This window comes from Rhynchophorus ferrugineus, unplaced genomic scaffold, assembly GCF_030347505.1.
Source record: "Rhynchophorus ferrugineus isolate W39M unplaced genomic scaffold, kcgeb_rfMv2 rfM1, whole genome shotgun sequence".
Classification (NCBI taxonomy): Eukaryota; Metazoa; Arthropoda; class Insecta; order Coleoptera; family Curculionidae; genus Rhynchophorus; species Rhynchophorus ferrugineus.
Genome location: NW_027472580.1, coordinates 21,709,828 through 21,735,490, shown reverse-complemented (window position 1 = coordinate 21,735,490; position 25,663 = coordinate 21,709,828). Strand labels below are relative to the sequence as shown.

The window sequence follows — 25,663 nt, the reverse complement described above, 5'->3', positions numbered from 1 at the left end:
ATTTTCCAATATAATATCAGACCAATACATTAATTTTAAAGGATTTACAATACTGTTGTAACATTATTGTTACTGTGTATTAAGTCGCATCGGGTACGTTGGTAACAAACCATGTTGAAGCCTCACTGACAGTCTTCACTTTTCAGTATTTGTCTTTTCGTCTAAGTGCGAACAAAATATACCGCATTTGCGGGAAGTGTTACTTTTTTTACTTCAATTTTGCTGCTGAAGGTCATCGAATGCTGTGTGAAGCTTATGACAACCATGCTCCATCAATTTCACCAGGTTTCACTGGTTTCGACGTTTTAAAAGTGGCGATTTTACACAAAGAGCGTTCTGAACAGCCCAAAAAAAATTGAAAGAAGATTTGAACTCAAGAAGCCATTTCAATGACTTGAAGAACATGGGGACGATCCAAAAGCTTGGATATATGAATACGTGCTGTATGAATTGAAGCCAAAAAACACTGAAAGGCGTTTGGTCATGTCTGAAATGCTTCAACGCAAAATCGAAAAGGTTTTTTGCATATAAAAGTGGCGAAAACGAAATAAACTTGGGTATCACCTGGTCATGCATCAAAATCAATGACAAACCCGAATATACATGGCTCCAAGCTAATGCTCTGTATTTGGTGAGATCAATTAGATGTGGTATACTATGAGCTGCTAAAACCTAATGAAAACATCAGTGAATATCGCTATCCACAGCAATTCATGCGTTTGAACCGATCCTCGCGCGAAAAAACGGCAGGAACACGAGCAACAATTTTATTCTTCAGTTTCACAACGCTCGACTACATCGTGAAAAAACCGATGAAAACATACTTGGAAATATTAATTTGGGAAATACTACCACACCCGCCGTATTATCCAGACCTTGCTCCTTCTGATTATTACTTGTTCTGATATATATGTCGTAAAATGTCTGACTAGCACTTCCCCTGAAGATACCAAAACAGTGGATCAAAAATATCAAAAGATACATCGTTCTTTCGAGATAGAATCCATAAATTGCCTTAAAGATAAGAAAATGTAGCGGCAGTCGATGAACAATACTTTGAATAAAATATTGTATTTATATATGTTATATTTATATAGTAATACGCGAACAAGAATAGAAGTGATTCACGAATTGGCGTCACTTCTTTCTCTTCTTAACGTTTTGGTTACTCAGAATTACTTCAACTAGACTTCGATGCAGTCACAATATTTAAACAATTTATTTAGTAAATGCTTCTTACAACTAATTATATACAACGAAGTGAACGGGGTGATATTTAACTACGATGCTACATCTTCAATTTCTCAAGTGTGAATACTTTATTGGACGCTCTCTGGCTGCATCATAATATGGCGGGCATACAATCCCACTCTGAGGAAGTACTATATTTTACGAAAGTACCTTACACCATCATCCGATGTACAAATGGTCTCAATAAATTCTCGGGATGAATAACATCGCGAAGTAGTCTTAGTATAAGTAGTCTTTTGAAATAGTCTTATAAAGGCGTTACCATCCCAACTTACTGAGCAGTATATCCATATATCACAAATCGTGATACTTATCATTTTCACGGTAGTAATTTTTTTGTGAGTAACACCTGTGCCTAGTTTCCTATCCACTAGTTTGCCTTTGATGAACTGAAGATCTGATGTTTCCCAGTTTAGAAAGTCTTGGTAACTCCAAATTCAAATAATCTACAGCTGAACAACTAAGCTACTGCAATCAGCTTTTGGTAACCATACACCTCAAACTGCAAGCAATAAACAACAAACCAACATTCCTACATATTAATAACTGCAAACTCGCCCCTAGCTGAGAATGGTAAATATCTTGGCGTGCGTCTAGACCGACGTGTAACATGGAAAAGCAACCTGATTAAAAACTTACCTTTTTAAATTAACTGGAACACGTTACTGAAGTGATCTACATATCACCTATATAATAATTACTTAAGAGATATTTATTACCCAGCATATTATTTAACCACTAAGAATAATAAAAAAATATGAAGGTTCTATGATAACTACATGGTTTTGACGAATAATTTGTTTGTGTAATATAACATATATGTTATTTTTCAATACAATCACTTATTTTATGTTTATCCATATTTTTTATTCTCTATAAAAAACATCGCATAATATACAATTGCTTTCACCTTTTGAATATATTATATTTGGAAACAAGAATCGTTGTATATAAATCTGGGGAATATGATGAACGTTTTGGCAATTCATATCCGGACACTATTAATTTGACTCTGATGTTGACGCAAGCATAAACGGGTGCAATAGCTCGATGGAAAATATTTCGTAGCCAAATGCAAGCGTCAAACAACAAACGAATAAGCAAAACAAAAATTACGGGCCAATTAGCAAATCATTTTCAAAGTTTACACTTTATTTAATACGAAATTGAACACATCATTAATAATGTATGGCTTTTTTTTAAATTAAATAAATATAATCTAAAGTGGTGTTTCATAAAAATTGTCATTTAACTTTTCCAAAATATTTTGATTAAAATAAATTAAGAGAGTCACTTTTATTTAGAAGAAACTCAAGTCACTGCAAGGGAACAAACAATTAATTAAAATTAATCAACAGAAAAATAGTAATAACTGTAATCGTATTATAATTAATTGATTTCCAAAGAAAAACAGCTTATGTAATAATGTAAACAATATCGTTAGATAAATTTACTTCTCAATAAAATGTCGGCCTTCAAACAATAGAAACGGCATACATAACTAAAATAAATTGAAATATTTTTAATTTTAAATAAGTGCACATGTGCTCAATTAGTGCATCTTGTTTATTTCCTTGCAGTCTATTTTATTTAAAGAGAAATAACAAAAATGATGTACTTGGTCCTGCTGCTTAATATTGTAATCAAACTTCCAAAATGCGAGCAAATGGTCTTTGATCAAAACTATATATTTTCCTTAATTTCTAACATATAATTATACAAAATTTATATTATTTTTTTAATTCCAGTGCTTTTCAAGAATACGTAGAATGCTCTACATCCACCACCGAGCAAATATGCGGCGCCGAAGCGGCAGATTTCAGTCGAAAATTCCTGGACAAAATGTCGTCTTCCATGAAACAAGTAAGTAATTACCCTTATCCCTTCCATCATTATTCCATTTATTCGAAATCCTGATATTTAATGCGATAACGGTATGTGTAACGACGCACGACCAATTTGAGGCTCTAACTCGACCCATAAAACCAAACAATGATACGTGATTATGCCATTATTTTTCGATATCGGTTTCAGATCGGACGGCCTCGCTAGAATCACGTCAATCAAAACAAACATTAAATGTACCAATAATGGAGCGCATATTGAAACTAGATTTTTTATTGTCGTTTCTTGTATATAGACCGATTATTTATTTGAAAAAATAGTTAGATTCGTGAACTGAAATAAATATCAACATATTTGGGATAACTTAGCGGCGCACCCACCATTTTATTTAGTGACACCTTCACCATTTTGTTAAATATGCGTATTCATCACTATTTTGTAATATATTGGATTTGGAATGTTTTATTCGTTACTAGTTTCAACCGCGACCACTTCTTTCATGTACATGCTTTATTCCTAGTAACGAATCTTTGCCGTTCTTACTTTTCCTTGTAAATTGCGAAATACCCGGTTATATGTAAATATTAAATGTTTTTGTATTGTCTGTATCATAAATATAAATAGTAATATACAATAAGTATATTACCTTGTCAACTATTACGCAATGCTCTTTTTGATTCTCTATTTTTTTCGATGTTCAAACCTCTTAAAACTTCTGTTGGTGAAGTTTTAGCGAATAGTAACTTTAAAATTATTATTTTATTTAATAAGGACATAGTAATTAAATAGTTGCTAGAGATTGATGTTTTTTGTATATTACTTTCTAATTTATAAGTATTTTAAACAGATACGTATATTTATTGGCAACTTCGTGTTGAAGCCTTACTAATAGGCTTCACTTTTCAGTATGTGTCATTTCGTCGAAGTATGAACAACATTCTTTTCCAGTGCATTGAAAATGTCTCAATTTATACCGAATAAATCGCATTTGCATTGGTTGGATAAATGCATATAATGTTGGTTTACAGCATTTTTCGGTTTATAGCCTTTAGTTATCATCACTGATGTTTTAAATAATATTGAAAACATTTGGCAACATGGTCCACTGGTATCAGCCCCAATCGAATTTTATAAACTGATTCTATTACATGCTCTGACGCAAACAGGATCTCCTTTTACTAGAAAAAAATGAAAAGGAAAAATCCGCTCTATTTTTAAAAGGAATTTTACATTTTTACAAACTGCAATTGGCAGTGTATTCGACGTCATCTATGACGTACAGTGGCTATTTTATTCGACGGACTATCTATCCTTTCTTGCTGCAAGAAAATATCCACAAGTGTGCGTTCGAATGAAACAGTTGACAATCGACTGTTTCGACTCTTTTGATTCGATAATTCCCAACGCTAATATTTGCCATATAGGGGTGTCGGCCACCGAGAAAAATATCAATATATCGATACATCTGAGAAGAAAATATTGATATTTTTCTAAAGACATAAATAACAAAATACACTAAACCTTTAAAAAAAAAACCTTTTTTTTTTCGACATCCCTACCATGTAGCAGCACTATTTCATTAACAGTTCTTTTATTCTTACTTAATTTAAAATTGCTATTTAAATATTAACATTGTCTTTTGTTTCAGCTTCATTGCCAAAACTATGGACCCAGAGAATGTGGTTTGCTATCATCATCCTCCCCCAGTTACCAAACGTCGGTGTTATCTTTGGTGGGGATCGGTCTATTTGCCATCGTTCTTCGATAAAACCAGCCCGACATTAGCACATACCCAAGAATACCTTGATAATTCCATCACATACCGTACACCAAAGTTCACGTCGGGAACCTACCATCTCCTCAGACACATCAGAAACCATTGTAAAGAGGAGACGAAACTTTTTAATAAAAATAAAAAGGAAATACAAAAATAAACAAAATATTTCATTAATATCTGGATTTTTCAATTACTTGGTGTGGTTGTAACTCACTAGGCCTCGATATAACCATCACCTGTCGGAGGGATCTTTAGGAACAGTTATCAATTTAGTCCTTAGTTAATTTAATTTTAAAGACTGATATTATTAGTTAATTCCCTCTTGCGGGTAATCGTTATTGGAGTTTGAAACGAGAATTTTTTTATAAGAAAATATTCCCATATCAATTCTATGCATAAAAAACTCAACATGTAGATAGTAGCATATGTGGAATCTCGGCATATCATATTTCGATCATTTAAAAATATCTAAATGACGATACTTTTAGATCAAAACCCAAAAAAAATCTAAATGCTCACCCATACCAGTTCATTAATTTTTTTAAATTTACCGTCCAAAAAAAATTTTGAAAAAGTTATTGAATAAAATATTGTTTACTGATAGTTGGTTTTTTGTAAATAAAATATATTTATGAACGTACATTTAAGAATTCCTAAACTAAATTAATAAAGTATTTATTGAGAGTTACATGCAATAAAATGTAAAGAAATAAAATAAATAATTTGTTTTTGTTAGTGTTGTGCGTTTTTTTTTGTCGATACTAATAACGTCCTTTAATTGCGCGACCGTAAAAAATCTAAATTGTGTTCTCCGTTCAACGAAAATATATGGATATTTAATGCTCAATCGATCATCATTGCCAGATCAAAAGGTCGAGTTCGTGTGTTCGATATGAAACCGACCAGGGCTCTTTTTTAATTTATTTCCAACAAATGGAAATAATACGTGTTTCTTTTTCGTTTTACGATTCCTTTTTCGCATTCGATCGGCTGTGCTTTTTCTAACGTTTTGGATAATGTATTACGCTTCATTACTCAAACCCCGCTTCTATCTATGTACATTTACCATAAACTTTTGTTAAATGCAATTAAAATTTACTAATAAATAATAACGAAAGATATACTGAAAATCTTGGCAAAATGAGTTGTAACTAGCATTGGAAACTATCGACTGAAAACAGTCGAAACAGTCGATAGTCGCAAATCAGTCAATAGTCAAAAAACTAGCGGTTCTACTTTTTTTTTTCTATTCATGATATCAGGCGAAGATGTACGAATTCCTTCCTATATAAATTGTGAGAGAGAATAGGACGGAGATAATTGCTGAGAGCGGATTATTTTATATGTGCTTTTTTTTCCGACCCTAGTATAAGCGAGACGGAGATGTACATATTCCTTCTCGTACTAATTTTAAAAAAGAAAAGGAAAGAAATAATTTCAGGATACTATTAATATGTAATGAATAATTTTATTTTAAAGGAAGTAAAATTACTTTTATATTTTAATGTTCCGTGGATCTGTAAAAAGAAATGGAATAATGACCTCCCAAATATTTTATTGTATTTCAATATGTTAATTGCTATTTTTAAATAACATATTATAATAAATATAGATATACATAGTAAATAAGTAGCATTTCCAACTACAGCTTAATTTGTAAAGTTGTGATACCTGATGTAATTATTTATTTTATTCTAGCTGGTTTTTAATCAACAACACATCTTCAGATGTAATACATTCGTCGTCAGTATTTGTGTCTTTAATTTCGAGTTTCAGAAGTGTATTTGTATTTTTTGAAGTTAGAATAGAAGATGTCTTTATTGCCTCAGCATTATTTGTAATACCAAATACTGCTTTTTAAATTGAGAATGTAAAAGTATGGATTGTTTTCATTGATGACATCTAATTGCAGATAGCAAAAGTTGAGAATTCCGTTACAAAATATTCTCAAACCATAGATGGTTTCACTGGATGCATCATTCAACTGAAAAGTTATAAAATAATAAAAATAGATTATAAAAAAGATTTCTCTGTCTTACCTGCTGATAAAATAAATCTTAACGAAAAAGTGTCGCGACTTTTCTTGTATTTTAATAGCCAAGAAAATAAATTGTTGAATATTAAAGACGAGTTTTCCTATCAGAAAATGCATTTAATAGAAATATTTAGTATAGATATTGAATATATGACTTGTCACGATACAAGAGCCAGTATAGAAAAGAGGAAGAAAAGTTAATAGAGGGCGCTGTGACTTGAATCGAGTGGGTATAAATTACCAGGGATCAAAATAAAGTTTCTCTTTTGTTCCAAGGCCATAAGTGGTGTATTAATTCCGTCCCATCCCGAATCATAAGTGATTCGTAAAAGGTTATGGGCCCAGAATTCTCGGTGTAAATGAGAAGAAATAGTAGGGTGACGACGGAGAGTACAGGGGAATGGAGATTAGGTAAAGTTTTTAGTTCGGTATAGTATATATGTAATTATATATACACGAAGGAAAGTGGAAGTAACAAGATGGCTGTATGCAACAGATGGAAATTAAAATCAGAGCACTAGAGCACTCAAAGATCAATGACCATCAGAAGGAACACCTGAAAACTAGATACATCTGATCTTGAGTTATCAGTAGGATAGAAGGAAAGATTGTAATCAATGTAGTAAATAGTAATGGAGTAATCAAGAGTTTGGAAAATCAATCACGTGTACAATATACAAGGATCAGTGAAGCACTAGTAAACTAGTAACATTGGATCCAACGGAATTATCTGTAGGATAAAGAAACATTGTAATCAATGAAGAAGATAGTTTAGTTAGAAAGCATTAGAATTTGATATAAATATCAATTCAACACAACTGGATCCAAAGTGAAAGATAAATCAAATTGACGTTTGATCATATTATAAATGGAACAATAGATCTAGATATCTATATCAAGAAATCGGAAGATTTAATGCTGAAACAAGTTACAATAAATTAAGTTGAGCGTTGTATGGATTGAGAAATTCACCTAAAGTTTGCAACACGAAATGAGATAATGTTCATCTCGTTATGTTCATTGATGGCTCATTATTAAAAGGACAGTAAGAATAAATAGTAGATTTAATGGAAAGTCTTTATGAAGTTAAACAATTTATTGGAATGGAAAAAGCAGCGATAGAAGAGATTAAGTTTCATCAAAAACACATAATTTAACGACTGCTTGAGGAATTCTACGTAGAAAGTTCTTACATCAATTGAAATTAATATTAACACCAGCAAAAGTGGAAAATAATTTAGTTATAATTTAAAGGATATAAGTTACAAGATCGCATCTAAACAGATCAATTTGGTAAGCCAATGGAAGTCAACTTCAATATGGATAATAGTGAAGAAATAATTAAAAATCTACCGTTTCATAAGGCAGGCATAGAAAATTTCAAAGAAGAATCTGTGAGTAAACCGATGCAGACTGTTTACACACAACACTTAGGCAGTTTGGCGTAAAACGATTCTGATTTCGAGTTGGAAATAGAGTGATAATGAATTTGATAGTAATGGAAATAACAAACATATTAGGATTTGATTTTGATGAATCTGGTCTATACGAAAATAAGAATAGAATGTGAACTGTGAAGAATGTTAAAAGAAAGAAAAACAAAACTGAACACCATTAATAATAGATTTAGAATATATAGAGATAGATAACAAAAGCAAGCTCATAAAGCAGAATAATGGTTTGAAAGAGATATATGAATGAGTTGAAAGTAATAGGTGAAGATGCAGGAAATGGGGATACTGATGACCAATTATAGTGAAGTGATACCAGAAGACCATGGACTAATGTAAGGCAGAAGTGGACTTGAAGGAACAAGTGAAGAAGACTGCAGTGATGACTAATTAGTATGATACCTCAGTGATACCAGAAGACCATGGACTAATGTAAGGCGGAAGTGGACTTGAAGGAGCAAGTTATGAAGACTGGTATGGTATCCAACTAGGAAGTTTTAATGGATTCATAACATTTGATAAAAGCAATCCAGAGGCATGGAAGAAATTAATTCGAAGGGAAATACATGTGTATGTTTGGCAGCCCAAGAACAAACTATATAATCGATATTAAATTGTTTAAATTCGATATGTTCGATGTTATGATTGTTCAAAGTTTTTTTTTATTCAAAGAGAGAATTGTTTTTTTAGCAAAAAAATTGACGGTTACCTTTGTTTATCACATAATTGTGTAGATTTATTTGACTAAATTATTAATTAAATTAATTAACATTAAATTCTGACCATGTAAAAATAGAATAGTCCTAAGTTAAAACAAATTTGTATGAACAATGTAATAGTTTCGTTCTGGCAATTTAAATGTTCTTTTGTAATTTTTGTTTATAATTAGCGTTGGGAACTATCGATTGAAGACAACAAAGACGATAACGTGTACAACATTCTATTTACCCTACTCTGCAAACTGCCAATCCCACAGAAAGCAACATTGTATAATATGCTGGTTCGACCAGTATACTTGCTGGGATAACTTGCACCGCTCCAAGTATTCCAATCCAAAAATAGTCCGACCGTTACTCAATGCCCCATGGTTTATGAAGAACGTTAACACCATAGAGCAATAGAGGAAACTTAAATTAGGTCTCTCAAGAAGTTTTGCTATGTCCAATATCTAGATGGTTTTATAATTACCTATTCAAGTAGTTTGATTGGTCAATATAAATTTCCATTATAAGAACCTGTACGCAAAACATTTTGCTATGAATACATTTAATAGGTTCTTTAATAAAGTTTGCCATGCAGGTGCAGCACGTGACAGCCCTGACGTCATGTTTCATTAACCAAAGAATTTAAAATAAAAAGTGATTTAGTTTCTGAAAAAAGTTTATCAAAACAAATTCAATAAAAATATAAAAATAAATATATCTAAAAAATATAAATACAGTTATTAATACATAATCACATACAAGGAAAAACTTTTGTGCATGGCAAATACAATTCCTTTTTCATATTTTAGTCATATTCAATCAAATGAATAGGTTCTATTAAAGTTCTGTCTTTTTGTTTCCTTATAGTGAAAACAAACTTTGAGTCTCTTCCTGTTAAAGTTACACTTACTTGCTTAATCCAAAAGTACATAGCGCCTTGTTATTATTCTTAATATTATATCAAGATCATTATGTAGTGTGCAATTAAAAGGTTTTAAATTTACTTTTTTGTGATATTTGCCAAAAAAAAATGTATTATATTATCGACGGGGCAATATCGCGGGATAAACCAGATAACTCAACTAACAGTATAATAAAACAATTTTTTTGGAGCCTGGGGCATGAAATAATGCATTACCTCTATAAAATCAGTCTTAACTTGTCGGTTTACTAAGATACTCATAATTGAATGCAAACAAATTATTTTTTTTTTGTTACCGTGTTATTTTTGTTAAACTTGTACCAAATACCTGAAATATATATATATATATATATATATATATATATATATATATATATATATATATATAACTGTATACTACTTCTACAACGTAAAATATTGAGGGACATCTGGAACTAAAAGTGTAAAGTGGAGTTGCGGTTTGCAACTATACTTGACTTGATCAAACAATAAAAGAATATTTTCTGTTTACATTAGCTTTTTTCGACAAATTTTTGAAATTAAAAATTAAATATTTGAATGATTATTACTGCTCCTTGCATGCATTATGCTTACTCCAACTTACAACACAATAGGCGGTAACGATCATAGATTTCCTTCATAATTTTGCAAACGATCGATAAATTATGCCATTAAAAATTCAAAGTTATCAAAACCCCTTTCGACATAGTTAAACTACACTGCATCGACCACCTGTTGGGTACCTACCTGTCTATTTACGAATTAATATGTTCCTGATGGACCAGGCAACCTCCAGAATCGTTTGAATCCGTTTGTTTGATCTGTAGGGAATTTAGTTGACCTGGAGAAAGGAAGTTGTATCAGATTTAAGACCCGTAAAATTTCAAATATCTAACACGGCCTCATATAACTGGATATTAATATTTTCTGCCGACTAAAATAATGTAAAATTATAACTCCTTATACGCAGAAATACAAACCAACACTGAAAATCAGAACTTCAATAACACAGGGTCTATATAATATGGATATGCTTTCTGTAATCACAATATATAAAGTGCTCTTTATTTTCTGTATCTGTCTAATAATGATAAAAAAAAATTATTTAGGTTTTAAGTTTTCTTGAACGATTTATTAGCCGTTATTATTACTCACTAGATGTCGGTTATAGCAGAACAGAGGAAACGAATATTTGTATAGAGAAAACTGTAAAAAAAGTTTGAGATGCATATTGTATATATAGAATTAAAAATTATCAGGACTTTGAAATATCAAAAAATACATGATTTTAATATATACTGTTTCACAATATGATAAATTAATCACATAAAATTAAAAGCAACAACTTAGAATGAAATACACATATATCGATCTAAAACAATTGTTACCTGCCATCTATTAGGAGTCTCTAAAACTAAGATATATTTATACAGGAGCGCCATCCCGATAACTATATACGATATACGTAACCGTAATTTAAAAATTTAGTATCCATTTTAACGGTTAGGTTTCATTTGAATAAAGTTTTATTTTTGTTTTAAACACAAAATTATTTTTTGACATTTTATATTTACAGTAATTTTATGTAAGAGTGATAGTGTTATTTTATAAGAATACACAATTGTATACAAAACTTTTATAGGTAAAACACGTAATATATACTAATAATATTGTTTTTTTATTAACTATCTTATTTGTTTAAAATATAGCTATTGTAGAACTTTTTCAACATGGAATCCACTATGTATACTAGCGAAGAATCTAGTGACGCTGACGATACTTATAACTCCACTAACTTACTAGATGAATCTGAGGATTCACCCATTAATAGAAGAAATATGAGAAAAAAAACAGAAGTTGATAGTTCCTCAGAAATAGATGAGAGTAATATATCTTCAAATTCAATTAAACAGTCTCATCGGGAAAGTGATGTATATTATTTTAAAAAGAAGCCAGTAAGCTTTAATTAATAACAAACATAAAGTTTGGATATAAACACTTAAATGAATTACTGTTTCAGACTAGACAGATAGTTTCAGATAGTGAATCTGATTTTCATGACGAAGAAGATAAAAGTGATGTTTCGAAATATAACAGCAGATTATCAAGAAATTCCTTGAAGCCAGAAAAAGTTAGAAATATGATTATTTTTTAAAGTTATGTTAATATAAAGTTGTTTTTAGCCAAAAAGAAAGCCATCCTATATTGTACCTGATTCAGATGATGAAGAACCAAGAATACCAGTACAAAATGTAAATATTTTTACTTACCCAAAAGATAAAATCTAAATATTTGAAATTAATACTTCTCAGCTTTTTTCTTGTTATATTTTAGAATGCATCAGATAAAAATTCAATCTTAGATTCAAGTGAGAATGGACCATTACAAGTAAAGATGTATTTTAGTTGCTTTTAACTTAATAGAAATGTATTGTTATTTATAATTATTAATTACCTTATATATATCTTTTAGAGTTCTGGGGCTGTTGCAGTTCAGGAGCCACATTCAAGTGAGAATTGCCAAGACAATTCTCATGATGTAATTATGATTTAATTATATAACTAAACACATTAATTTAATAAAGTTTTTAGATTGATGGCCATGTAGAACAAACTGCACAAGAACATCAGGTTGTTACAAAAGTGTCCAATTTAAATACCTCACAAGATGTAATGAATTTATCTGCGAAAATGAAATCAAACAGAATATCTCAACAATTCGTATTCAATACTGAAGGTAAAAATTAGTTATATACATAAAAATTATTCAATAATTAGTATAAATGTTTTTGTTGAAATCATAGGCATTCATAATAGTACCATGTTGCCTGGATTTAAACCACCAAAAATTGACTTAAGCATGAAAGAAGAAAAAGATATTTCTGATTCTAGTGTTGAAATCCTCAGTGAACATGAAAGTGATATTATAGAGGTAAGATGTAGCAGTTTTATTATTACTGATAATTTATTTTTACTTTTTTTTTACACTTTTATACAGCCATATATATACTCTTATATACTCTTAAAATATATTTAAAGTATAAATATTAATATTTTAATTTTTCAGGTTAGCAGTAGTGAAGCGCTTCCTGTTACATCAATTTTGAGTCCTCTAAAAAATGTGAAACAAAAAAAAACCATTCGCCAACAGACTCTGAATTCATTTGTAGTTAAAGAAAATGTACCTGCTAAAGTAGAACCAATACAAGATCAATATCGATCGGGAGTCGATATTTCAGACCGTTCCTCTACATCGGATTCAGTTAAACTGGATGTAACACCTACTGAATTCGAAATTCAAAAGAATAAAATTTCTAGTTTAGAAACGGAACTCTCCAAGATGGCCAACATGATGCGTACTATCAATCTGGATGCATTACCTGACAAAGGAAAATTACTAAAACAGAGATATATGCAGGCACAGAATAATTTGGAAGAGGAAAGGTTTAAGTTAGCACAGATGGCCATAACAAAGGAAGATGTAGAGTTGCCTAAGCCTGGATTCGCTAATGTAGCGTGGGAAGATCTTCAAGCAGGAGTTGATGCAGTCCAACCAAAAACTTTTGGAAAGAAAGGTAAAAATGTATAATGTGATTATTTGAGTGAGAATATTTCCTTAAAAAAATAAATGCGTAGTAGCATGTAGCCTTGTCGCCCACCTAACTGACTAGTATTTGACTCATCATTACGCCGTTACCGCCAGAATTTTCTATGCATATTTATGATTATAAAAGTGTTTGTAATATCTAAAAATAAGTACACCTTTGATACTAACTTGAAAATCAAATATCTTTTTATAAAAAGAATAGACAGTTTAGTGACAAAAAAGATCTTTTGATTAAATATCATACTAGATGGGCATTAAAACAGAATTTTCATACAAATTGATAGAACCTGTATGGTTTATTACAAATTCTTAAAAACCGACTACTCAGTAGCTGTGAAACGCTACAGCCGACAATTAAATAAAATGCTTCAGAAGACCCTCTTCATCAGCTAAGAGCTTCTTCCCGCGACCGATATATTCAATGTTAGTTATACGCCGTTATACTTTAACATACTTAAATTCGTTGTTGACTTCATTTGTTGTGAAAACATGTCAAGTATTTAGCTATGGCTTGAGTTCTGTGTTATTATATGAAATTTGCTTAAAATGCTCTAACAATTAATTGATACGCCATATAATGGTAATATAATTCTGTAATATAGCCATTATTGGGGCTATAAATTAATTTGAAAGGATTTTTTTAATTTTGACGGTTTATTGTGAAAAATCGGTGCAATGTATTTTTTTATTCAAAGTATTCTGCATCGGTAGTCGTTTCTTTTTGCCACCCTTCAGGTAATTTATAGATTCAATCATGAAAGAACTAAGAGGCTTTCCATGAATTGACCCATTTTTGATATTTTCATAAGAAGTGAAGCGCAGCAGGTCAGTATTCATACGTCGGAACAAGTAGTAATCAGAAGGGTCTAGAGAATACGGCAGCTGGGGTAGTACTTCAAATATGTTTCCACCGGTTTTGTAACATGTAGTCGAGTGTTGTCATGCTGAAAAATAACATTGTTGTGTCTTTGCTCGTATGCTGACCGTTTTTCACGCAGTGATTGGCTCAAACGTGTCAATTGTAGTCGATAGCTATCTCCACTGATGCTCATCATGTTTTAGCAGCTCATAGTATTGTTTAGCTGTCCAGAACACTATTTGTCTTCGGTGTCAAAATCACCACTTTTATGATTATTAAACTTTCCGCAAAAGCGATTTACTTGATACAAATTTAGACATTTTCAATGTTTGTTCACACTTCGACGAAGTGACATACGCCTTTTAGTCACACTTCGACGAAGTGACATACGCCTTTTAGTTGGGTTTCAATATAAAGTTAAAAGAAAAATAGTAACACAATCTGTTGTAGATCCTTTAAAATTAATGTATAGAACTTATACGGAATATCAAAAACTTCTAACATATAATTAAATTATATGACTTTTGTTATACGCTACATTTAATACCTGTACTACTAAAATACCGACGAGTTTGGCCAATTTTGATAGATTGTTAAAAATCGTACTTACATTATAATTGAAACGGTGTTTTCTAACATGAATTCCATATGTACCAGAGAACAAAAACTACAAAAAAAATCAGCCTCAGAATTAGCTCAAATCTTCATTGTGGATCATCCACAATGTTTAGCAATTATATATATAATTATTTAGTAATATTCAATAATAATTTGCTTAATTTGTTTAAAATGTAGATCAAAGGTGTCCTATTCTAAGAAACGCATAAATGGTCACCTAAAATATGTAGAAAGTAATATATATGTATATTATGTACTTTTAGCTATGTCAACTTATAACAACCAGAAAGCAATAACTTTGGACAGATTGCAGCAACTTCATGGAGCATTGGAAACCTGTCCAAAAGAAAACGATCATGCCGAAGATCCAAAAGGACTTAAAGTTGAATTAATGCCTCATCAGAAGAGGGCGTTAGCTTGGTTAACGTTCAGAGAGAAAGCAAAACCTTCAGGAGGAATACTAGCTGATGACATGGGTTTAGGAAAAACACTCACCATGATTTCATTAATTCTACTCAGTAAAGCAGAGCACGACGAAATGAGCGATGACGAAGATGGATTTATTAACAAAAATAGAAAATATAACGGAGGTATATAAATATAAATGAATGTTATATTAGGTGCTGAAATTAATTCGTAGCGTTTCACAAAAGCTAGCGTAATATATAGCATCTATCGAGGTAATAGAGAATTCCGTTATTTCCTCCGATAATCTATTCCCGTTATTAGATCTTTTTAATTTAGTTAAAGAATAAACACTTTAACTTTATCGAGTGATAATGGGAGAAATTGTTTGATCATTAACTATATAATGTTCTTATTAATAACATATGGTCTGTTCACTTAAATACACTTATAAAGATTGCAAAAAATAAATTACTGGGTCTTTAAAGGTGGAATAATGTCTAATTTTTTTTACTAAAAGATGGGAAAAAGCAGTACCTAGTGAAAAAACGCCATAAATTAATTTCAACACCTAGTAAATCGACCCAATATATATAGTTAATAGTTACTATACATATTTTAATAGGAAGTCTCATAGTCTGTCCAGCAAGTTTATTGAATCAATGGTCGGGTGAAATTGATCGACGGCTAAAAAGAGGCTTATTGTCATATTTAGTGTATCATGGGCCAAAAAGGGAAACAAGTGCAAAAAGATTAGCAGATTATGATGTGGTACTTTATTTACTATATTAACATAAAAAACATACAAACATGATAAGTTCTTTAACGTTTCCAAAATAGGTCATTACAACATATTCGATCATAAATAATGAAGCCGAGAAAAACAGCCCAGCTTTCAAGATAAAGTGGCGTCGGGTGATTCTCGATGAAGCACATCAAATCAGGAATTACAAGTCACAGACTTCCCAGGCTTGTTGCCAATTGTCAGCTGTTTCAAGGTATTAGAAAGAATAGTATTACTTTGTTCTGTATTGCATCAAATGTACAGCTTTTAGAGGCACGGATAAATACAAACTACATTAATAATTTCACTAACATATACAGTTATATTCAGACATTCATAAAATTATAAGAAACAATTATTAAATATTTTTAAAAAGTACGCAGTTAAAAAATACTCTAATGTAATGATTAGTATTTAATAAAAATCGTTTTATTTATAGATGGGCCCTAACTGGAACACCTATGCATAACAAAGAACTTGACATGTATGCTTTACTCAAATACCTAAGATGTACTCCTTTTGATGACCTTCAGGTAAATATAGAGTCAATATTAATATGCTTATTATTAAAATCAATTCACAGACATGGAAAAGATGGGTGGGTGATAAATCTACAGGAGGACTAGAACGTTTGCATACCGTTATATCATCACTGATGCTGCGTCGAACTAAAGCCGAATTAATGGAGAAGGGTTCCCTGACGTCAATGCCCCAAAAAACTTGGGATTTAGTCACAATCACCCTGGATAAAGATGAGCTTCAAGTTTACCACAAGGTTCTAATTTTTTCAAAAACACTATTTGCCCAATTTTTACATCAAAGAGCCGAGAAAGACCAAGATGTGATTGATAAAAAGTTTACAGAACTGCCTCGTAAGCATAAATATACATATATATCATATAACTATGTAGTTAATTTTTTTTTTTAATTCAGATGATGCTCCCAATCAAGAATACTTTAAAATGAGACAGAAAATTTTGAAACTAAACAAAGTAAAAAACGTTAGCCAACATGAAATTTTAGTGCTTCTGTTAAGGTTAAGACAAATTTGCTGTCACCCATCTCTGATAACAGCGGTACGTTTCTTTTTTCTTTTTTTTTTTTAATGGCCAAAACTATATTTGTTGAAATATTTTCAGATGTTGGACGAAAACAAAGATGATGTGGGTGTAGGAGATGAAGAGTGCGAAGAATTGAATTTACTAGAGCAATTAAATAAACTTAACATAAATGATCAAGATGAATATAATCCTGCTAATTCCTTTAACGACAATGACGATCATCACGAAAAAGTGACTTTAAAAGAAGCCTCCAAGGGGCATTTAAATCCAGCGGATCCAGTATTTTCAACTGAGAGAAGCAGTAGTAAAGTATGACTGTTAATTTGTGAAGTTATCCATAATTTATTATTACTTATACATATCTAACTGATATCACACTTACGAGAACGGTCCGATAAGCACTTAGGCCTCACCGCCCTATGGTGCCACTATCTTAAAAGAAATTTACTCTCGTTTAGTGCATTCTTGTAGAAGGTCGAAAGTTCAGCCGAGTCGGATGCGGTGATTTGATTCATATTTTTGGAAAGGAAATCGTGCAGCGGTAATCAAAGAGCGTTTGGCTGCTGTGTACGATGACTATTCTCCTTCGATGGCAATCGTCAAAAATTGGTTTAACGAGTTTCAACGTTTCGCACTTCGGCTTTTGATAAGCCAAGTCCAGGTGCCCCGAAAACGGCTACCACGGAGGACAACATGACAAAAATCCACGATCTCGTATTGGCAGACCGCCGATTGAAGGCGCGCGAGATTGCTGAGACAGTAGACCGTGAGACCACTTGAGAGCAGTGTTTGAAGCTTTTCATGCGCAGTCTGTTCCTTGGTAACACGACGTAATGTAATGACATTACATAACACAGCAAGATGTAATCTATATTGTCTGCCTGGAGAACGGCAAAACGGCCGTAGGGCTGCCCCATCCCCCGTATTCTCTAGGTTTGACCCGGTGCGACTTCTTTTTATTTCCGAACTTGAAAAAGTCGCTCGCCAGACAGGAATTTGGGTTGGAGGAGGCCATGGAGGCCCACTTTGCAGACCTTGAGAAAATGTATTTTTTGACGATTTAAAGAAGTTGAAGCATCGCTGAGTCAAGTGTATCGAGCTAAAAGGACTATTTGAGAAACAAATCGCTATTTTTCCAAAATGTTCGTTTTTCTATTGTTTCTAAGTACTTATCGAACCACCCACGTATAGTGAAGTAGTAATAATTGAAATCTGAAAACTAAAGTAAATACAACAACAAATTATGGATACCCAATAATAAGTCATCAAAATAATTAAATTAATAATTTTCAGATAAAGGCAATGTTGAAGATTCTAGAAGAACGAGTTTTATGCAATGATGATAAGGCTATTATTGTCTCCCAATGGTCATCATACCTTAATCTAGTGGCTATTCATTTGAATAAGTATAATGTTGAATTTGATCAACTTGATGGGAAAGTGCCAGTCAACAAAAGGATAGGAATTGTGGATCGATTTAATGACCCCAATGACAGTATGAAAGTAATAGCAATTTTTGAAGAAATAATTGATATACTGCGTTGTTTTGAATGTGTTTTTTAATTAATATAGTTCTATTTGTACAGGTGTTACTTCTTTCTTTAACTGCTGGTGGCGTTGGTCTGAATTTAGTAGGAGCTAATCATTTATTTCTTCTTGATCTTCATTGGAATCCACAATTAGAAAACCAGGCCCAAGATAGAATATATAGAGTGGGGCAAACTAAACCAGTATATGTATATAAGTAAGAGCACTATACATTGAAATATGACAATACAAAGTAACTTAATAATATCTGTAATATAGATTCATGGCAAAGGACACAATTGAAGAAAGAATTAAAAGTCTCCAAGATAGAAAGTTAAGTATGGCAGAGGGAGTCTTAACTGGTACAAAACAAGTCATTCAAAGTAAATTAAGTATTGATGATTTGAAGATGATCTTTGGCATGTGAACTACACTATAAGTTATAACATGTATCTAGAATAGTTGTACATAATGTTATCTATTGTTGATTTATAGATTCTAAGTTTATAACTAGTCTTATTCATGATACAATAATTCAATTTCAATAAAAATATCTTACATTAATTCCATGGCTTTTTTACATCTTTATACCTCAGAATAAACCTATTACTTTAGCATTATAGTAATATTTTTACCATTATGTTAAAACCGATTGGGTGAAGGTGTTTGGGTAATTAAAACACTGGTTTCAACTGAGTTGCTCTCCATTTATTTCTACAAACAACTTGGTCAAAGCCCCGACGCAGAATGCATCAAAATGGCGGGATCTGCCTCCTGTCCGGATGGTTTTAACACGAGCAAGCGCCTTAGCGTTCAATATAATTTACAGGAAACTACTTTAATATCGACTTATGCAACCATATATATACATGAGGACGTTGCATGTAGGCGCATCCACCCAATTATTTATATATCCAACAATCCTCAAAGTTTTTGTCAGTTAACTCGATCAAAAGATGAACTTATTCAGAAGGTGTTTCCAGATGTTTCTCAAAATTACAGAAACCATGATTGGTTGAGCGAACGAGCTATACTGGCTGCAAAAAACATAGATGTAAATGAATTAAATTTCAAAATTCAAGAACAAATTACAGGCGAATTGAGGATATATAAATCAGTTGATTCGGCTACTAATCAAGATGATGTAGTCAACTATCCACCGGAATTTTTAAACTCGCTGGATTTGCCAGGATTGCCACCTCACAATCTTCAATTAAAGGTTGGATCGGTGGTTATAATGTTGCGAAATATCAACCAACCGCGTCTTTGCAACGGTACACGGTTAGCGATAAAAAATTACTAAACAATGTGATAGAAGCAACTATACTCAAAGGAAAGTATAAAGGAGAAGATGTTCTCATACCGAGCATCCCAATGATTCCGACTGATGTGCCATTTGAGTTTAAACGACTACAGTTTCCAGTGCGGCTTGCTTTTGCTATGACTATAAACAAGTCCCAGGGGCAATCATTAAGTGTTTGTGATATTAATCTAGAAAACCCATGTTTCTCACATGGTCAATTGTATGTTGCCTGTTCCCGTGTTGGAAAACCATCAGATTTGTTTATCTATGCGCCAGGTAATCAAACAAAAAACATCGTATCCCACAAAGCACTACAATGATAATAATAATAATAATTATGATTCACATGATTAACAATAAAGCGATTACTTACTTTTCAATCCTTATATATGTTGTATTTAATTATTTTTTATTCACAACGCCCTATCACCAGGGTGATGGTTCTGTTCAGGAGAATTTTTTAAAATACGTAGGCACAAAAACTGCCACATTACAAATCTTTTTGACAGGACGAAGTCTGTCGGGTCAGCTAGTTGTTAATATTATTAAGCTAATTTTTTAAATTGTTGTCCTTAATGAGTAATTGGTAGATTTGAGTTTAAAAAAGTGACTGAGAAATGTTGATTTACAAAAATTGAGATCTTTTGAACTGAGATGGATTAAAAAAGAGACCAAAATACACACTAGTGTATTTAGAACCGATTTGGTGAACGTGGGGGCAATTAAAACACTGGATTCAACAAGTTGATCTGTATTTATACTTTACAAACAATACAGAATAAATCAAGATGGGATCTTTCTTTGACTAGATGGCTTTAGCACGAGCATGCGCTATAGCGTTCATACAATTTTAAATTTTAGGGCAATTACTCTAACATTAATTTATGCAACCATATATACAGGATGCATGGTGGTCATATGGTTGCTTAACCCAAATATTTATATGTCCAATAATACATTAATATACAACGTTGAATAGAGATTATGACGCTTTTATTTTCTTTATGTCTTGAGATTCGACTATGTTGTTTGTTATTGTTTATGACAGATGCGGATATCAAAATCCATAAAGTGCTGCGAGAGAAAGCCATACACACAAATCGTTCATACAGAATTTCCAGGTGTCCGCTGTTATCACGAAACGCCTTTAAGCACTTTTAGGGGATATTCCAGTCTAGAAATTTAAAAAAAAGACCTTTTTTATATCATCAACGCTTAACCCCTCAAGAATATGCCATAACAGCATTTTTCAAAAATTTAAGTTATTCTCAGAGATGTAGACGCTTTATCTAAAAACCAAATTCTAAACGCATTTTTCTCGAAACTCCTTTTTTCAAGATGGTTAACATGACATCTCAAGTTCTACTGAACCAATTTACCTGAAATTTGGTCTAAGCTATCTCGTATCAAAATAAAACTATAATTATTTAATCTAATACAATTTAATGAATGTACAATGCACAAATATTGTGTTGGAATATAAAAGCGATCTCAAGCAGTAAAAAAGTAATTAATACTAAGAATACATTTATATACAAAGTTCGTGTGTTTTGGTTCGCTTCATTCCTCTGTTTTCTTGCCTGTTGTGCAGTAACTGTATTGCTTCCAGGTCGCTGTGATTTAGCAACCTTATTTCATGTTTTTAGCCAAAATCTTGGTTTAATCGCATTGGTAATTAATCGCTGAACTTTGTTCTTTGATTTTGGATTAAGTTGAGAGTCGTTTGACCGACTAACCAGTACAGCCGCTTGACTTTGAGTCTAATCAGTTCTGCTTTTTGATGATGTTTCCAATTTAACCTATCATCAAGATGTATGCCAAGGTATTTAGCTGATTCTGCTTGAGGAATCGGGCATCCGTAAAATGATATAATTAAGTTTTTGTCATTTCGCCGCAACGCAAAATTAACACAGATTTGAAGCTATTAAGGTGTATTTTCCGGTCTCTTTCAATTCACTTTTCTTCTCAAGTCCACTTGTAAATCATGTTGACTGATACTTGGACTTTTTATACAGCCTTAGATAAGTCGAGATATATCTTTTGCACGGTAACTGTGTCGTCGGCAAATGTCGTAAATGTCCCAAGTAGTGTTTATTTTATTGTTGGGATATCCGCAATATAGAGCAGATACAGGAATGGTTCCAACACAGTATCCTGGGGAACTCCAGCCGAAAAGGTTTACGTGTTGAGAATGTCCCTTCATACAAAACTATAAAATTGTTTTCAAAAAGATATGATTCGAGCACTCGATAGTAATTCCGCGGTAGCAATCTGCTTATTTTGTAGATGTTTTTGAAATATCATTAATTCCAGGAGGCTCTTTAGGATTGAGATTGTCAATTTCTGTGGCAACTTCCATTGGAGAAATCATATTTACAGCTATATCGGGCTGATAAACAGTATTTGTATCTATTGTAGATTCTATATCGTTTGGTTGGAATATATTAGCCAAATGTTCTGCGAATGGAATGCGAATAATTCAACTTTTTCATCGATGCGTCGAACCTATTAATTTCGATTATTTTTAATAGGCTCTAATAATTGAACTTTTAAATCTCCGAATGGATAAAAATAAAACAATTTAATTCTTCACATTAAAAGTTAAACGATGGAATAAAAAAAGTAGTGTATTTGATAATTATGTGAATAAAATTTCATATAATAATAAAGATTTGGTGAGTGTTACATTACCTAGAAGTTTAGAAACCTATACGCTAAAATATAACTAAAATATAACAAACAAGAACACTTAAATATTTCTATTTTTGTCAATTTATTATTGCTCCACAAATGAGTTACACCGTTGAAGAATTCTAGAAATCCAGTTACTTAGTACTACTAGACTCGGTTGCGGAAGAAATCACAGTATATATAACAAAAATAATTTCAAGCACATTCGCCGCGATACTACGACAGAAAAAACAAGTAGGCCTAATATGCTCTACTATCCGTGTGGGTCACTAGTTGTTTTACAAAATAAAGTTAGTGAAAACTTAATCACGTTTTAGGGTATAATAAATTATTAAATAACCACAATATTCACAGCAATTAACTTATATTTATTTTAATCCCTACGTTTACAATTTCTTGTGTACATATAACTAACAGTAAGACCATTGGATAGTCGAAAAACAGAGTACAAACAGTTTTTACAAGTGAAGCTCTCCGCAACTGTAAGAACTGCTTTTTACAATAACGGAACAAAGTTTGTAGATTAGCAAAAGCTTTTCATTATTTTAACACAATACAAAACGCCCTTTCTTTCAAATCGTTTCGCTTGTACCTCCAGAATATTATTTTTAATGGTACTGGTTCAAATGAACTACCGAAATCTTGATTTGTCTATAACGAGTTATTTACACAATATGGCAAGTAATATGACAGAATAAATATAGTGAGGGCATTCTTGTGATAATATAAAGCGAGTGGTAAGGTAAACATGTTTCTACAAAAAGAATCGGGTTATTTTGTTTCGAGGAATGTGCTTATTTTGCCTCAATTTTAAGGGTCTCTGTTATAAATTGAAATGTTTTGCATTCACGCTTATAAAGATTTGGTAAAACAATAACGAACAAAGCGTCCTTTGAACTTTAACAATACTAATATGTATATTAAGACACTTGCCTGCATATTTTGGTTTGTAGAATGCCATAATAATTAAAACAAAACAGGGTATAGTAGCACAACAAATGTCCGACCATCATTTAGAGTTAGTCAATTACAAGCTTACTTAATGAGATTTTCATTTGATACATATATAAAGATTTTTATGCTTGCTTTTATAAATACAAAGGGGAAATATTGTTAGGAGCATAATATTATATTGCACTTGGGGCTTACTGGAAGGAAAGTAAATTGATTGGTCGCTTTTCACTACTTTTTCAATTCCATTTTAAATGCAACATTCTGCTTCTAGATTAGTGGTGACTTGTGAAGTAGATTGATCGCTATTCCGAAAAGACTTCTTTTGGAATAAAATTTTAAGGAAACCCACATGAAAGCTATGATTACTTACGTTTGCCAGATCATGCTTCAGTTTTGGTCAAAACCTTTTGATCTACAAAAAAAATTATCTAAAAAAAGAAAAACAATATTACACCTAAAAATTTAACGACTAGCGTCGAATGTTTGTAAAAGTTGTCTAATTTAATTATTACTATCCCCTTATAGGCTCGTCATTCGCATAACTTATTTGTCGTAATTTGAGTTTTTTGACCCGTAACATGAAAAATAAAAAGAAACCACTATGCATTTTTTACGTGTTGATGTCGTTTTATTTTAAATGGGCTCTGTATTGCACCGTACCTCAAAAAGAGCCACAGTTGCGATAAAAACTTGATTCCACGAGTTGTGTCTCAGCTGCTTTTAGCCACCTCCAAATAATACCAGCTACTTATTTCGCCGTCCTGGCATCGGAAGTGGCCAAAAGAGCGGCATTATATTTTCGTACAATTTCTACGTTCTATCCAGCTGTTTTGTTTTGGATGAGGGAACACGACGGTTGTTTATTCCATGTGGAAAGGAGGAAAAAAACTGCATCTACTCATCTATTCCGTCTCGTACTTAGGCTGGACCAGACGTTGTCGTTTCATTTCTGGGTCTTCCAGTTCCACCGAGCTGGATGGACTTGCTACGCTCTGATCGTCCACGTGTCTCTTCAGGTCTAACCCTAAGTTGCCGTAACTATTGTTACCGCTAAAGCGGATATTAAACATTTAAGGTGAATGTTTTTCGGTAATAAACACTAAAATTACCTGTAAGGTGAGTAGTTTGCAGTTTGGACAATTACGGGTTGAGGTTGAGGCGAGAAAGCTCCAGGGGACAATGATCTTTCCTCTAATGAATTGGGATGAAATTTCTCTGGAAATATAAATATTAAAATTATTTCAGCCAGCATAATTATTATACCGTTATAGAGATGTATGCTTTATTTTTATAATAATAGTATATAATAGTATTTAGTACATAAGTAATAATACATGTTAAGTACTGATTTATTGAAACTTAAAGTTATATTTAAAATGGAAATATCTGTTGTCATAATTTTGGAAATGTAAGAACACTAAATGACCGGTTTACATATGAGTTGTCATAATAGCTGAGTTTACAACAACCATACAATCGACATAGTCGTAAGAAAAACTTCGCTTTTTTATAAAACGTGTAAAAAGTTGAATCCAACAAGTGTTGATCGATGGGCTGGTGAAAAGTATATTTTTGACAATAACTTCCATCGTAGGTAATTTCAGGCTACCCAGTGTATCTAGGTTAAAGCAGGACTCCCACTTAAAGAAAAGTTATTCTGTGGGAAGACGTAAAAGTGGTGCGATATTGTCTGGAAATCGATCAGACGCTAATTGTAAAACGTTATCCCGAAAAACTGAACAAAACCAAAGAAATCGATCAAGAAGGCAGGCCAGTCATAGCAGGCATTCTATATGACAAAGCGCGACTTCATGATGATCGCGTCCACTCTCTTGTATAATCACGTTGAACGATGTACATAGGACCATTT

The 25,663-nt window shown here is 32.1% G+C and overlaps 3 protein-coding genes across 6 annotated transcripts in view; 2 read left to right on the top strand and 1 right to left on the bottom strand.

The window, feature by feature from the left end:
- LOC143206489 (uncharacterized) overlaps positions 1 to 5,609 on the top strand; it is a 169,538-nt gene extending 163,929 nt beyond the window's left edge. Inside the window, exons 5-6 of the mRNA XM_076419059.1 lie at positions 3,000 to 3,114; positions 4,745 to 5,609. Of these exons, the coding sequence (XP_076275174.1) occupies positions 3,000 to 3,114; positions 4,745 to 4,864 (235 nt within the window). The 3' untranslated portion in view covers positions 4,865 to 5,609. The remainder of the gene's footprint in view (positions 1 to 2,999; positions 3,115 to 4,744) is intronic.
- Positions 5,610 to 11,437: 5,828 nt separating this feature from the next.
- Positions 11,438 to 19,409, top strand: lds (transcription termination factor lodestar). Of its 4 annotated transcripts, none has more exons than XM_076403517.1 (19): positions 11,438 to 11,627; positions 11,695 to 11,940; positions 12,006 to 12,116; positions 12,169 to 12,237; positions 12,320 to 12,373; positions 12,458 to 12,523; positions 12,577 to 12,721; positions 12,789 to 12,916; positions 13,052 to 13,559; positions 15,332 to 15,658; positions 16,099 to 16,244; positions 16,314 to 16,471; positions 16,697 to 16,790; positions 16,841 to 17,129; positions 17,191 to 17,333; positions 17,397 to 17,627; positions 18,612 to 18,821; positions 18,905 to 19,062; positions 19,125 to 19,409. In XM_076403517.1, the coding sequence occupies exons 2-19, from the start codon at positions 11,716 to 11,718 to the stop codon at positions 19,270 to 19,272; spliced, it is 3,210 nt and encodes a 1,069-aa protein (XP_076259632.1). In that variant the 5' UTR covers positions 11,438 to 11,627; positions 11,695 to 11,715; the 3' UTR covers positions 19,273 to 19,409. The 4 variants fall into 4 exon arrangements, with proteins under 4 accessions (XP_076259632.1, XP_076259648.1, XP_076259656.1 ...); XM_076403525.1 differs by having other exon boundaries at positions 11,504 to 11,627; positions 11,704 to 11,940; XM_076403533.1 differs by lacking the exon at positions 12,320 to 12,373.
- A 3,777-nt stretch (positions 19,410 to 23,186) lies between these two features.
- FoxK (Forkhead box K) overlaps positions 23,187 to 25,663 on the bottom strand; it is a 36,876-nt gene continuing 34,399 nt past the window's right edge. Inside the window, exons 7-8 of the mRNA XM_076419039.1 lie at positions 24,903 to 25,008; positions 23,187 to 24,843 (exon numbers count right to left, since the gene is read on the bottom strand). Of these exons, the coding sequence (XP_076275154.1) occupies positions 24,696 to 24,843; positions 24,903 to 25,008 (254 nt within the window). The 3' untranslated portion in view covers positions 23,187 to 24,695. The remainder of the gene's footprint in view (positions 24,844 to 24,902; positions 25,009 to 25,663) is intronic.